General features: G+C 41.5%; 1 protein-coding gene across 1 annotated transcript in view; it reads right to left on the reverse strand.

Annotated features, from left to right (window-relative positions):
- The window catches only part of gli3 (GLI family zinc finger 3), a 159,539-nt gene that overhangs the window by 89,622 nt on the left and 55,895 nt on the right, over window positions 1-14,022 (reverse strand). Inside the window, exon 3 of the mRNA XM_062985354.1 lies at window positions 4,879-5,130. Coding sequence (XP_062841424.1) covers window positions 4,879-5,130 — 252 coding nt within the window. The remainder of the gene's footprint in view (window positions 1-4,878; window positions 5,131-14,022) is intronic.

The following is a 14,022-nucleotide window of genomic DNA, read 5'->3' on the forward strand; positions in this document are numbered from 1 at the left end:
TATTGTAGTAGACAGGTGTGCGAGCGGCAGGTGGAGGTTCGTTTAAGAGCATTAGGGCCTGCCACGTGCCAGCGGGAAGACTAATCACACTTTACCTGCCTCGGCCTCGGGTTTCTTCTACTACTGCCTACACAGCACAAAGAAAAAGGAGCTGCTCTCCATCACAAACGCATGGCCACACAAACAAGCTAATAAGCAGGCACCTGGGATACGACGGCGCTCCAGAGAAGCCGGGGTGTCCGTTTCACTATAGTTTGAGGAATTTTTTTTTACACGAATGCTGAGTCTGTTGGCACAAGGACAGTATGCAAGTGAGAAAGTCTTGGAAACTGATGTCCTGTCCACTTGTAAAGATCAAATCAAGGGTGATTAAATTTGACACATTATTTTCCTCTTACAATAGCACTGAAAGGATTTTTTGTGGTCTGCAAGGGGAGAAAAAGGCCTTTACGTCAGCAAAACTTGGATCTACTGTAGATTCATTGGAAACTCAAACTCTGCTCCTCCACCTTGAAGCTCAATCTAGCACTACTGAGGTCCCCCATGCGGAAAAATGAAGTTCCCTCAGACCGAGAGACCCCTTTGACACGCTTGGCTACTTTTTTAACTCCTCTTTTGAAGATGGTGACTTTTGCTCGTGACCTTTGACCTCTGTAACTCTTGGAGCTTGGCACCCCACGTTCCTCCTTACTTACCCTGAGTTAATGTTTCTCTTAATGTTCTTAATCTTAAGGCAAGGCAAGGCAAGTTTATTTGTATAGCACCTTTCATACAAAGTGGCAATTCAATTTACCTAAGGAAAAAATTAATTAAAAGCATTAAAACATTCCTGAGATCTAGAACCTCAGAAAGACTTCTTGCAAACATTTAGTTACAATTAAGAGAGCATGAAATTCAAAGAAGAGAGATAAAAAATTAAGGACATGAAAAATTAAAAGAAAATATTGTAAAATATAACCTACAATTTAGAGAATATGAAATTAAAACAAGAGAGATAAAAAATTAAGAACATGAAAACTAAAAGAAAATATAGTAAAATATACACTACAATTTAGAAGAGCATGAAAAACTAAAAGAAATATGGTAAAATGAGGGTAATAGCAAAAATTTCAAGCTCAATCATAGGCACAAGAAAAAAGAAAAGTTTTTAATCTGGATTTAAACATTTCTACATTTGAGGAACATCTAATATCTCCTGGCAGTCTGTTCCAGTTATATGCAGCCCAACAGCTAAATGCTGCTTCACCATGTTTAGTTTGGACTCTGGGCTCAACTAGCTGACCTGAGTCCATCGATCTAAGAGATCTACTGGGTTTATAGATCTTAATTGCAAACTCCATCCGTAAGCTCCATCTTTGTGCTGTACTGAACTGAAAATGCCAGAGATCGTCATTGAGTAATTATTAAATAGTGCACAATATACTGTACAATCGATTCTCTATGATGTGATAAGCTATGCAATTACCAGTTCCTCACAAATCTACACTTCGTCTCCCTTAGGTGAGTCAAAGAAGCGCACCTCTGATGGAGACTGGTGGCGGGCCTCAGGTTACAGAATCAGGTCATTCTGCCTTGCCAAATGTGGCTGGCAGAAAGGGCATGGAGGTGCACATAACTGCTGTCAGTTCCTCTGACATGACTGACAGCCATCCTACTTTATTAAGTGTTAATTCGCTCCAGGTGGAAGGTGTTTGTATTTATCACGGTTTCTTCCTCACAGATTTGCCAGCTTCTTAATTGTTTTGAAACCGTGGCGCCGGGCTCAAACCGTTTTACTTTCCGGCTGACGCATGATGCCCTTTTCTGAAGCGGAGTCCACGCTTGGACCCACGCAGCTCCAGCGTGAGTCCTGGAGTGCTGCTTGTGAATTGCTGTCACCTGCTTGCTCTAGATTTTCTACGAACCTGGTTGTCACAGATGCAACCCGTTTTCATTTCTGCTCTATCCCTTTTTCTATCCACTTTCTCGGTTGAGGGCTGTGGACGTTTTTATGTCTTTCATTTATTACTTTGTTTCTGTGATTTTGGCCACTGCTTTTATTTTTCTATTACCTCTTGTTGTTTGTGTCATTTATTTAATTATGTATTCATTTTATTAGGATTTTAATGGCATGTTTTACACTTTGGTTACATTCATGACAGAAACAGTAGTTACTGGTTACACAAGATTCACCAGTTCACAAGTTTAATGTCAAACACAGTCATGGACAACTTTGTATCTCCAATTCACCTTACTTGCATGTCTCTGGACCGTGGGAAGAAACCGGAGCTCCTGAAGGAAACCCACACAGACATGGGGAAACTATACAAATTCCACACAAAAAGGACCCAGACTGCTCCACCTGGGAATCGAACCCAGGATCTTCTTGCTGTGAGGCGACAGTGCTACCCATTGAGCCATCCTTGTGGCATTTAAGCTACACTATTGTTCTACCTTGGTTAGGTATGGAGCAATTTTGGTTCATTTTCAGTTCTCGCAGGTCTCTACACCTGACGTCCCTGTGGTGAGGAGCGATCCGTCCCATTACACTCTTGTTTCTTGGGAACTCATTTGAGAAACCACTGTCTGTCAAAAAATAATGTAATAATTTAATATGTAATTTTTTAAAATACTAATGCTATCATTGATTTAATTGAGCATATGTAGTAGATTGTGTTTTTTACTGATCCTACTGATCCTTGGAACATTGTGGCTAAATAAATGATGCTAAAATATTACAAATACCTTATAGTAAGTGTTTTTATCCTTAGTTGACCTGCTTAGAACTTAACTCATACTGCACTCTTTTCCCGCTTTGCTCGGCCAAACAGACACTCGTCATTTCAGGACCTACACTACACCTCTCGTTTTATCGTTCCCTCTCTGGCTTTATGAAAGGTGGCAGCCTTGCTGAGTCGGACAGGGCGCTATTAGTCTGTGCTCTAAGTGGTCCAACCTTTCTGCATTCGGACAAGTTAAAACCAGAGGCGGTGGAGCGCAGAGCTAATGAACTAGGTTAAGAGAAATGCACTAAACGGGGAAGAGAAATAAAGTGAGCGAGAGGTAGAGAAAGACTCATTAGGCGCAGTGCATTAAGTCTGTTCGGTCAAGCCCGGCTTGAGGCCAATTTAACCAAACTAAACAAGCCATCACATCAGATTTCAGTTTGTGTGCGACAGCCAGGCAAAAGGTGCCCGGCCAAATTAACCTCTTAAAAGGCCCCGCTCTTATAATCGCTCTCCTCTTTTGTACTTCGTTTTTCCTTCTCTTGCTTCCTCTTTCCAGTACTAACACTTTCTAACAGGACTCAGAGAACTGAAGAGAGAAAGAACGCTGAAAAGTAGGAACACAGTGAGAAGGATAGACTGAAAGGGAGGCTGACGGCTCTCTACCCTGCAGTGCTTTGATCACAGGGCTGATGAGGCCGGGCTGGAGTTGTGTGCTCACTCTCGGCCCCTAATGAGGGAATTTGGGAACGGAGTGACTCTCTTTCCCCATACTGGCCTCCCTTCAGACACAAAAAAGGAGAAAAAAAAAGATAGAGAGAGGGCAACTAGTCAAATGTCAGACCCAATTAGTCTGCCTGTGGTTATTCTTTTCACCTTGCGAAAGAAAAATAACTTGTATGCATACAGACAAGTAGAACTTCCTTCACATTCTTACTGAGAGTTTTGGGTCTGCTGGTTCTAGGTTGGTAGTTATAGACCGCAGCCAAGACACTCACTCACTCACGGTCTCAACCGCTTCTCCATTTAGGGGCGCTCCGGGGGGGGGCCTGGCTATTTCACTTATTCCTATTAGTAAGGCCATACCCAATTCAGGGCCGTGAACATTGTGTCATGGGCCGTGAAATGACCCATTCGACATTATTCATTCACATAGCGTTCAAGTGCCTCATGTTTACTGGTTAATTTGCACTATGAGGCGGTCCTTGCAATCCTACAGCAATTCAGTCAGCAATACAGCTAAATAGCTTTTTTTTTTTTTAAGGACTCAAATTTTTTATATTAATATACACCAATCAGGCATAACATTACGACCACCTACCTAACTGACTGGTTTGCGGCTATGCAGCCCCATACTCCACAAACTGTGATGCACTGTGTGTTCCGACACCTTTCTATCAGAACCAGCATTAACTTCTTCAGCAATTTGAGCTTTCGCTCCCCACATGCATCAATGTGCCTTGGCCGCCCATGACCCTGTCGCCGGTTTACCACTGTTCCTTCCTTGGACCACTTTTGATAGATACTGACCACTGCAGACCGGGAACACCCCACAAGAGCTGCAGTTTTGGAGATGCTCTGACTCAGTCGTCTAGCCATCACAACTGCCCATTTTTCCTGCTTCTAACATCAACTTTGAGGATAAAATGTCCACTTGCTGCCTAATATATCCCACCCACTAACAGGTGTTGTGATGAAGAGATAATCAGTGTTATTCACTTCACCTGTCAGTGGTCATAATGTTATGACTGGTCGGTGTATGTTATGTAAATTTGTATGTTCGTGCGCGTGCTAGTGTATGCAAACTTTGCATTGTTAATAGCTCCACAAGAACACAAGGAACTGAAAAACATGAGGAAACTGAGGTAGAGTACAAACATAATAACAATAGCACTTTGTGTTAAGTTAATTCAATGCCGAATTGTAACATCCACCAGTGGCAGCAGTAGTAAACAGCTTATTATAACCGTTCATTGACAGCATTTAGCAGACGCTTTAATCCAAAGTGACAAACAATTGTAACTGAACGCGACTGAACCAAATGAGGGTTAAGGGCCTTGCTCAGGGTCCCAACAGTGGCAACCTTTTAATTACTAGTCTAGTACCTTAACCACTGCGCTTTGACTGCCATAATACACAAATTCCCATATATATTCCCACATAAAGTACTCACTATATTGAGGTTCCAGGTAGCCATTTCGGGGGTCCATGGCAAACAGCGTACCCCGGTAAGGGAGTGCGTGTTCATGCAGGTGAGGCAGAGACGCATGCAGTTCCTTCTTCACTAGTGAGGGACGGTCTTCTGTGGACGTGGACGGTTCCTCTCTCAGCTTAGAAGCCACTGCGCCCAGGCCAGGCACCGATAGCAGCCCGTCGATCGCATTGCGCCTCTCCCGATGATACGGAGAACCAGAAGTGTCGTCCTCTGAGAAACAGACAGAAAAAAATGACTACTGTTAAAATAACGTTTACAAACATGTGGAGAAAGACAATTTTGGATAAAAAAAAAAAACATAAAATAATAATGTAAAATAATATAAAATAATAATAATATAAAATAATATAATAATAATAATATAAAATAATATAATAATATAAAATAATAATAAAAAAAATATATAAAATAAATAATAATAATATAAAATAACAATAATAATAATATAAATCAATATAGTAATAATAATATAAAATAATAAAATAATATTATAAAATAATAATAATAATTATTATTATAATAATATAAAATAAAATAATAATAATAATAATATAAAATAATAATAATAATAATATAAAAAGATACATATAAAATTCTAAAGTGCATTAACATAGCAAATTATTTGTATAGCAAATAGGTTTTGAAGGCATTAATGGGCATTTTTTTGGGTATTAAATTGTGTTTATGACCCCTCCACAAGGTGAAAAAGGGTCATAATAATAATAATATAAAATAAATAATAATCATATAAAATAATATAATTATAATAATAATATAAATCAATATAGTAATAATAATATAAAATAATATAATCATATTAATATAAAATAATAATAATAATAATAATAATAATATAAAATAAAATAATAATAATATAAAATAATAATAATAATAATATAAAAAGATAGATATAAAATTCAAAAGTGCATTTACATAGCAAATTATTTGTATAGCAAATAGGTTTTGAAGGCTTTAATGGGCACTTTTTTGGGCATTAAATTGTGTTTATGACCCCTCCACAAGGTGAAAAAGGGTCCGGTTCCCCCAGAATCACTGTATGCAATGCAGTAACACACTCCAGGCAGAATGCCAATCCGTCATGGGACCTCGACCACCAATTCCCCTCCAGACACAGCCAATCGTCAGTGTGTAGCCCAATCGGCTGATAGCACCACTTGTGATTCAAACTCTGGACCCCATCAGTAGTGGATTAGTGTAATTGACCAATGTGCCAACCCGAGCGCTGGATCTGTAATTATGTATCAGTGAAGATAAAATGGTTTACCAGACATCTGATCAGACAAAGAACAGAACTCAAGAAAGACAGGCATTAAGGATCTCTGAAATAGCACCCAGTGGTAGTTCAGTTCAGTGGTTAAGGTACTGGATTCGGAAACACAAGGCTTGCCAATGTTGGACCCTTGAGCAAGGCTCTTCACTCTAAATAGTCGTAATTGTACGTACCTTTGGATAAAAGTGTCTGCTAAATGCATCAAATGCTGAGCAGAAATGCTGAACACCCACGTCTGTCGGGACAGTCCTTCTACCAGTTCATCTACCCAGTAAGTGACCAGAGGTAAGGTTTAATCACAGGCCCCCAGGGCATACAGAGCGCCAGATCTGTAATGATGTTTTAGTCGATATTAAATTATATCTGATCAGACCAAGAACAGAACTCAAGGAAGACAGGCATCAAGGATCTCTGAAATAGCACCCAGTGGTGGATAAGCAGTGGGCAGTGGTAGCTCAGCGGCTGAGGTACTGGACTCGGAAACACAAGGCTGCCAGTTCAAGCCTCACCATTGCCACTGTTGGACCTCTGAGCAAGTGGTTAAGGTGCTGGACTAGTAATCAGAAAGTTGCTGGTTTAAGCCCCACCACTGCCAGGTTGCTGCTGTTGGGCCCCTGAGCAAGGCCCTTAACTCACAGTTGCACTGACTGAATACTGTAACTGTGAATCAGAACTGAACCTCACACACATACACACATATGGATCCATTATAAACCCAAAAAACATCTGCAGGCCGCATATGGATAACAAACATGTTAGTTTAGCAAGAACTACAGAGTTGTTTACCACACACTCACACACACACATACACACACGGTTCTGATCCCTACACACTGCCAGAATTAAGATGAGAACCAGAACCACATTAATCTGGACATGAGTAATAGGGAGGGTGTAAAAGAAGGCACGCAGATGCCGAAAGTCTATCAGATGTGAACTTTTATGGCTTTTCGAATAGTCCTGTCAGGCCTAATTTCTTCCTGGCGCGTTTTTACACACGTACGAACGCACGCACACTGTACGCGGGACAGGTTCGGTCACGCTAAAAGTTCTCGCGGAAGCCGGAGCCGATGCATTCGCTATGAGGAGTGTTTTGTGTACTTTATGGGGTTTGTGTTTAGAGCCTGGGTTTAGTTCCTCCCAGGCTCATGAATCACCCCCCTCCACACACACACACAAATCAGAGACGCCTGTACATGTGCTCTCTCCAGCCTGAGAAATAAACCAGGCAAACGTCCCACCAGCAGACGAGGATTTCCCACAATCCTTCTTTTCTACTATTCTCACATTCGCTCTTTCGTTTCCAACGTCTCTCCCGCCATCTCTTTCGCTCCGTCAGCACTTTCTCTCTGTCAGCTTTCTCTTTTTTTAAATACACAGAATCCCATTGAGGGAGCAGCTGAGTCTTTTCCCTGCATTCCAAACTGCCCATTAAGTGGCCTCATGGGTAGTATCAACGCCCACAAGCTACAACCCCTCCTTTTTTCCTCCCTTTTCTTCCCCCCTTGCTCTCTTTCACACACACACACACACACACACACACACACACACACACACACACACACACACACACACACACACACACTCATTGCGCTCTCTAAGCTCAATCCACTTTCCTATATTTTCCTCGATCAAGCATGCCAGCACACACACAATACATAAGCAGGTATGTATATAGTGAAGGAAAAGTCTCCTCAGTGGGGAGGAAACTCAGCAGAATGTTTTCAGTACACATGGCCGTTAGCTGACTTTGTTGGATGACTTTGGTGACCCTTTTACCTTGTTCTGTTCAGGTCATCACCCCTGCAGCAAGACAGCAGCAACACAAAGATCTTTCCTCCCTGCCAGCAGTGAGCTTTCACTGATAATCTCAGCATCCTTTAGATCAGGACCAGTACAAGCTGTGATCAGTAATTAGTCATGGGTGTTTATTATAGATATGCACAGTAATTGATTGGTTACTAATATTATTATACTACTAATAGTTACTATTATAATTACTATAAACAATCAGCATTTATTATGGTTACCTCATAAAAGCTCAAGATTGTTACTTAAATAGCTATTTAAATATATTCTAGAAGTTAATTTCTTAATGAACTGACATTATTTAATTAATTCTTACGTGAATCCAGATCAAGTTTAAATTCTGGGATAATCATAATTATTATTGATTAGTTACTGCTTATAGTTCCTATTATAATTACTATAAACAATCAGCATTTATTATGGTTACCTCATAAAAGAAGAAGATGTTACTTTAATAGCTATTCGTTTGAAAATATAAGATACTGCATGTTACACAGAATAGATTTTCATTTTGGCACATGCATTAAATCCTGAGTGGCTTTTGATTAATTCGATATACTAAAAGTTCAATATCAATAAAAAATTTAACCAATTAAAATTCTGGAACAATTAACACTTTTGCTAATATCTTTTTCATTAATGCTTAACCAGGCACTCAGGTGCCAAAGTACGGTAGCCCATTACTGCTGAGATCTGGGGATCCAGGGTTCAAATCACAGTGCTATCAGCCGATCAGGCGTCTGCATGGATTTTACCGGCTAAAGTCCAAGAGGGAGCTGGCCAAACAAACTAGCTATTGAGAGTGTGCTTTCAGTGCAGGTCCCAAGCCTGGATAGAAATAGGAGGGTTGCGTCAGGAAGGGCAACCGACGTAAAGACAGTGCCAAGTCTGGTATGTAGACCAGATCCACTGTGGTGACCTCTAAACATGGGAGCAGCCAAAAAATGGTGGATGCTTAACCGAAAACTGAAAGCTTATGGTGTCCTATCAAAATACAAAACAAGTCTCTGAGTTTGTAAACAAGACACAAGACAAAATTCTCTACCAATCAAGATAATTAAATATTAATAAATAAATATTTTCTACCTCTACCAATCTGATAAATAAAACTACATTAATACATTTTGAAAATGTAAAATGACAACATTTTTAGACCCCCAAAAAATCCCCAAACCCACATTGGTGATATACTTCAAGGGAAGTTCCGCCATCATATATACAAAATCACTCGCGGCTGAAAGACTTTAAAGTCACAGTCAGGAAAGCAGCTGGAGCGAAAGCCACACCGGCTACAGCATTCAAACAGAACTACACAGAGAGACACACACGCAGTACCACAGCTTAGAGAAAAGAAAAAAAAAAAAACAATCCCAGAAGCGGAGTGTGGGTAGATTAAAGAGTGTGTTCCTTGGAACACCACAGGGATGAGGGTTTTCCCCATTGGGTTGCGTGTGACATCCCTGCGTCTCATATTGTGCTCCGTCCTACTCTCCGTCTCCCACTTCTCTCTTCAATTCTAGCCAGATTTTCTGTTCAGCTTCTTCTGTCTGTCTGTCTCTCTCTTTCTTACACATTTTATTTTCAATATTTCAAAATTCCATGACCTTTAGTATAAATACATGATGACATTTAGAATAAAAACTAGAAAACGTATTTCTGTGTCAGTTATGTTTAAGTATTTAATCCTATACTGCACAGTCGATGATCTTATTAAGGGGAATAATGGCATTTATGCAGCTAAAGCTGGATTAATAGGCCTCGTCTCACAGACCCCGGTGCTGTCATAGCGGGATTCACACACAGTTTATTCACACGCAGGATTTATAGCAGCATGTCACAGGAGTGAATCATTCGCTGTAACTAGACAGCATCACTGTGTCTTCTGATCCCAACATGCTCAAACCGATATACATACACCGATCAGCCATAACATTAAAACCACCTCCTTGTTTCTACACTCACTGTCCATTTTATCAGCTCCACTTACCATATAGAAGCACTTTGAAGTTCTACAATTACTGACTGTAGTCCATCGTGCATTGTTAGCCCCCTTTCATGCTGTTCTTCAATGGTCAGGACTCTCCCAGGACCACCACAGAGCAGGTATTATTTAGGTGGTGGATCATTCTCAGCACTGCAGTGATACTGACATGGTGGTGGTGTTTTAGTGTGTGTTGTGCTGGTATGAGTGGATCAGACACAGCAGCGCTGCTGGAGTTTTAAAATACCATCTCCACTCACTGTCCACTCTATTAGACACTCCTACCTAGCTGGTCCACCTTGTAGATGTAGAGTCAGAGACGATCGCTCATCTATTGCTGATGTTTGAGTTGGTCATCTTCTAGACCTTCATCAGTGGTCACAGGACGCTGCCCACAGGGCACTGTTGGCTGGATATTTTTGGTTGGTGGACTATTCTCAGTCCAGCAGTGACAGTGAGGTGCTGTGTCTAATTCACTCATACCAGCACAACACACACTAACACACCACCACCATGTCAGTGTCACTGCAGTGGTGAGAATGATCCACCACCTAAATGATACCTGCTCTGTAGTGGTCCTGTGGAGGTCCTGACCTCTGAAGGACAGGGTGAAAGCAGGTTAAAAAAGTATGTAGAGAAACAGATGGACTACAGTCAGTAATTGTAGAACTACAAAGTGCTTCTATATGGTAAGAGGAGCTGATAAAATGGACAGTGAAATTAGAAACAATGAGGTGGTTTTAATGCTATAGCTCATCAGTGTATATACTGTATATATATAGTGATTCCATGAAAACCAAACCCACTGACATTGACCAAGTACAGCATGCACCATCAATCAGCAAGTATTCAACCTCACAGATGATCCAGGCCAGTTTGTGTAATTTTGAATAAGAAGGGTTTGATTGAGGTGGCACAAGGGTGCAGTGGGTAGCACTGTTGCCTCACAGCAAAACAGTATCCAGGCCACCAGGGTACTTTATATGTAGAGACTGTATGTTCTCTGTGTGGGTTTACTCCAGGTGCTCCTTCTACAAGCCCAAAGACATGCAGTCAAGCCAATTGGAGCTACTAGAAATACTATCCTAGGCCCAATAAATTAGACCCATTGTGACCCTGAGCAGGATAAAGCGGTGACCAGGACAACCCTGACTCCCAGCTACAGATAGCAATGATATCTTTAAGAACTTAACTATCTTTAGATAATGGGGTGCACTTAATCAATGTTCCGTCACTGGAGAGCTCTATAATTTTTGTTAAATTTTACTATCATTTTTGGATGAGGTGGGATTTTACATTTCACAAACGTCTTTCTAAAATCAGTGGGTCATAAAGGCATAGGATAAATTCTTTCTAAAATCAACATGTGTAAATTCCACACGTTTTTGTAAGGAGGGGGAGATTTGTTCTACGTCACATTGTGTTTTACAGAGCTCACCCCCTAACGGGAGGCCATTGAAAGGATAAGACGCGAGGTCGGGGAGTGAATACGGTGCTCAATCAACAAGTGTCACCGAGCTGCTGTCCCCTACATGTGCACAGTGTGAGGAAGACAAACAGAGAGAGACACCGGACTTCATTATTCTTTACATCTTTGTATCTTCCACCTACTTGAAGCTGTTCATCATTTAGGATTCAGCCAGCAGCGACGGCTTAGCAAACACTCGGCGGTGGGAGGTCAATAGGCACTTGATTTATTCAACAACAGACGAGAAGAAAAAAGAGGGAAAAATACACAGACGTGGGAGCGGATGTATAAATAATCCAATCAAATGTTACAAAATCAATCACAGATCAGAAAAAGTATACAGAAATGAAACGACTTCCCCTAGTCTGCTGCTTGCACAAACCCTGATCTGATTAAGCCGGCTCACCAGAACACGTTTCCAATCTGCAACCGCTTCTTTTCACCTGTCAGTGTTGAGTTCCCACATAGAGCCTTATAACTCATGGAATGTCATGCTAAGCTCTAAGTGACCCTCCCACCACCACCACCATCACCGTGTGCAGGCATCTGGACCAGTCCTGGAATTCAAACCTTCCCTTTGAATTGTGTTTCTGTGGATGCCTGGCCAGGTCGGTGGCTCTGCTGAGATTCAACATAAGATTATGACCACTGACCGGTGAAGTAAATAACACACGTGTGCATCAGAACTGGATTAAAAAGCAATGGAAGAAGGTGGCTTGGTCTGATGAATCACGCTTTCTTTTACATCACATGGGTGGCCGGGTGCGTGTACGTCGCTCACCTGGGGAACACACGGCACCAGGATGCACTATGAGAAAAAAGGTAAGCCGACAGGGGCGGTGTGATGCTCTGGGCAATGTTCTGCTGGGAAACCTTGGGTCCTGCCATCCACGTGGATGTGACTTTGAAACGTACCACCTACCTAAGCATTGTTGCAGACCATGTAAACGGTATTCCCTGATGGCTGTGGCCTCTTTCAGCCCTGCCACAAAGCAAAAATGCTTCAGGAATGGTTTGAGGAGCACAACAACGAGTTTGAGGTGTTGGAGGAATGTGCCTGACAAACAAGTCCAATCCATGGAGGCGCCACCTCACAACTTACAGGAGTTAAAGGATCTGCTGCTGACATCTTCAGGGGTCTAGTGGAGTCCATGCCTCGATGGGTCAGGACCAGAGATGGCGACTCGAGTCCGAGTAGCACGTAAGCACACACAGCGACTTGCGACTTGACTCGTGACTCGCAAAAAATGACTTGACAATAAAAGTCAGCAGCATGTGTTAACATTAGTTACGTGTGACAATTTTATATATATATATATATATATATATATACCTATATACAGTGTATCACAAAAGTGAGTACACCCCTCACATTTCTGCAAATATTTCATTATATCTTTTCATGGGACAACACTATAGACATGAAACTTGGATATAACTTAGAGTAGTCAGTGTACAGCTTGTATAGCAGTGTAGATTTACTGTCTTCTGAAAATAACTCAACACACAGCCATTAATGTCTAAATAGCTGGCAACATAAGTGAGTACACCCCACAGTGAACATGTCCAAATTGTGCCCAAAGTGTCAATATTTTGTGTGACCACCATTATTATCCAGCACTGCCTTAACCCTCCTGGGCATGGAATTCACCAGAGCTGCACAGGTTGCTATATAGTTGATGCAGTGTGCGGCGTATGGTCTGAGCACTGACAGGCTGACCTCCCACGTCTTCAACCTCTGCAGCGATGCTGGCAGCACTCATGTGTCTATTTTTTAAAGCCAACCTCTGGATATGACGCCGAACACGTGGACTCAACTTCTTTGGTCGACCCTGGCGAAGCCTGTTCCGAGTGGAACCTGTCCTGGAAAACCGCTGTATGACCTTGGCCACCATGCTGTAGCTCAGTTTCAGGGTGTTAGCAATCTTCTTATAGCCCAGGCCATCTTTGTGGAGAGCAACAATTCTATTTCTCACATCCTCAGAGAGTTCTTTGCCATGAGGTGCCATGTTGAATATCCAGTGGCCAGTATGAGAGAATTGTACCCAAAACACAAAATTTAACAGCCCTGCTCCCCATTTACACCTGAGACCTTGACACATGACACCAGGGAGGGACAACGACACATTTGGGCACAATTTGTACATGTTCACTGTGGGGTGTACTCACTTATGTTGCCAGCTATTTAGACATTAATGGCTGTGTGTTGAGTTATTTTCAGAAGACAGTAAATCTACACTGCTATACAAGCTGTACACTGACTACTCTAAGTTATATCCAAGTTTCATGTCTATAGTGTTGTCCCATGAAAAGATATAATGAAATATTTGCAGAAATGTGAGGGGTGTACTCACTTTTGTGATACACTGTATATATATGATCCGACATCATTCTGATCGTGTCATTTCTGCTCTCTGATAACGCTCCAGCCGCTTTAACCCGCAACACACGCAATGGCTAAATGTTCCAGCCAGCTTCCGGTATAGTGATAAATCCCTCCCTAATCCCTCTTTTGGATTAGATTCACACTTAAAGTGGTGGAATACCCTATGT

The sequence above is a fragment of the Trichomycterus rosablanca genome, chromosome 23 (genome assembly GCF_030014385.1).
Source record: "Trichomycterus rosablanca isolate fTriRos1 chromosome 23, fTriRos1.hap1, whole genome shotgun sequence".
NCBI lineage: Eukaryota > Metazoa > Chordata > Actinopteri > Siluriformes > Trichomycteridae > Trichomycterus > Trichomycterus rosablanca.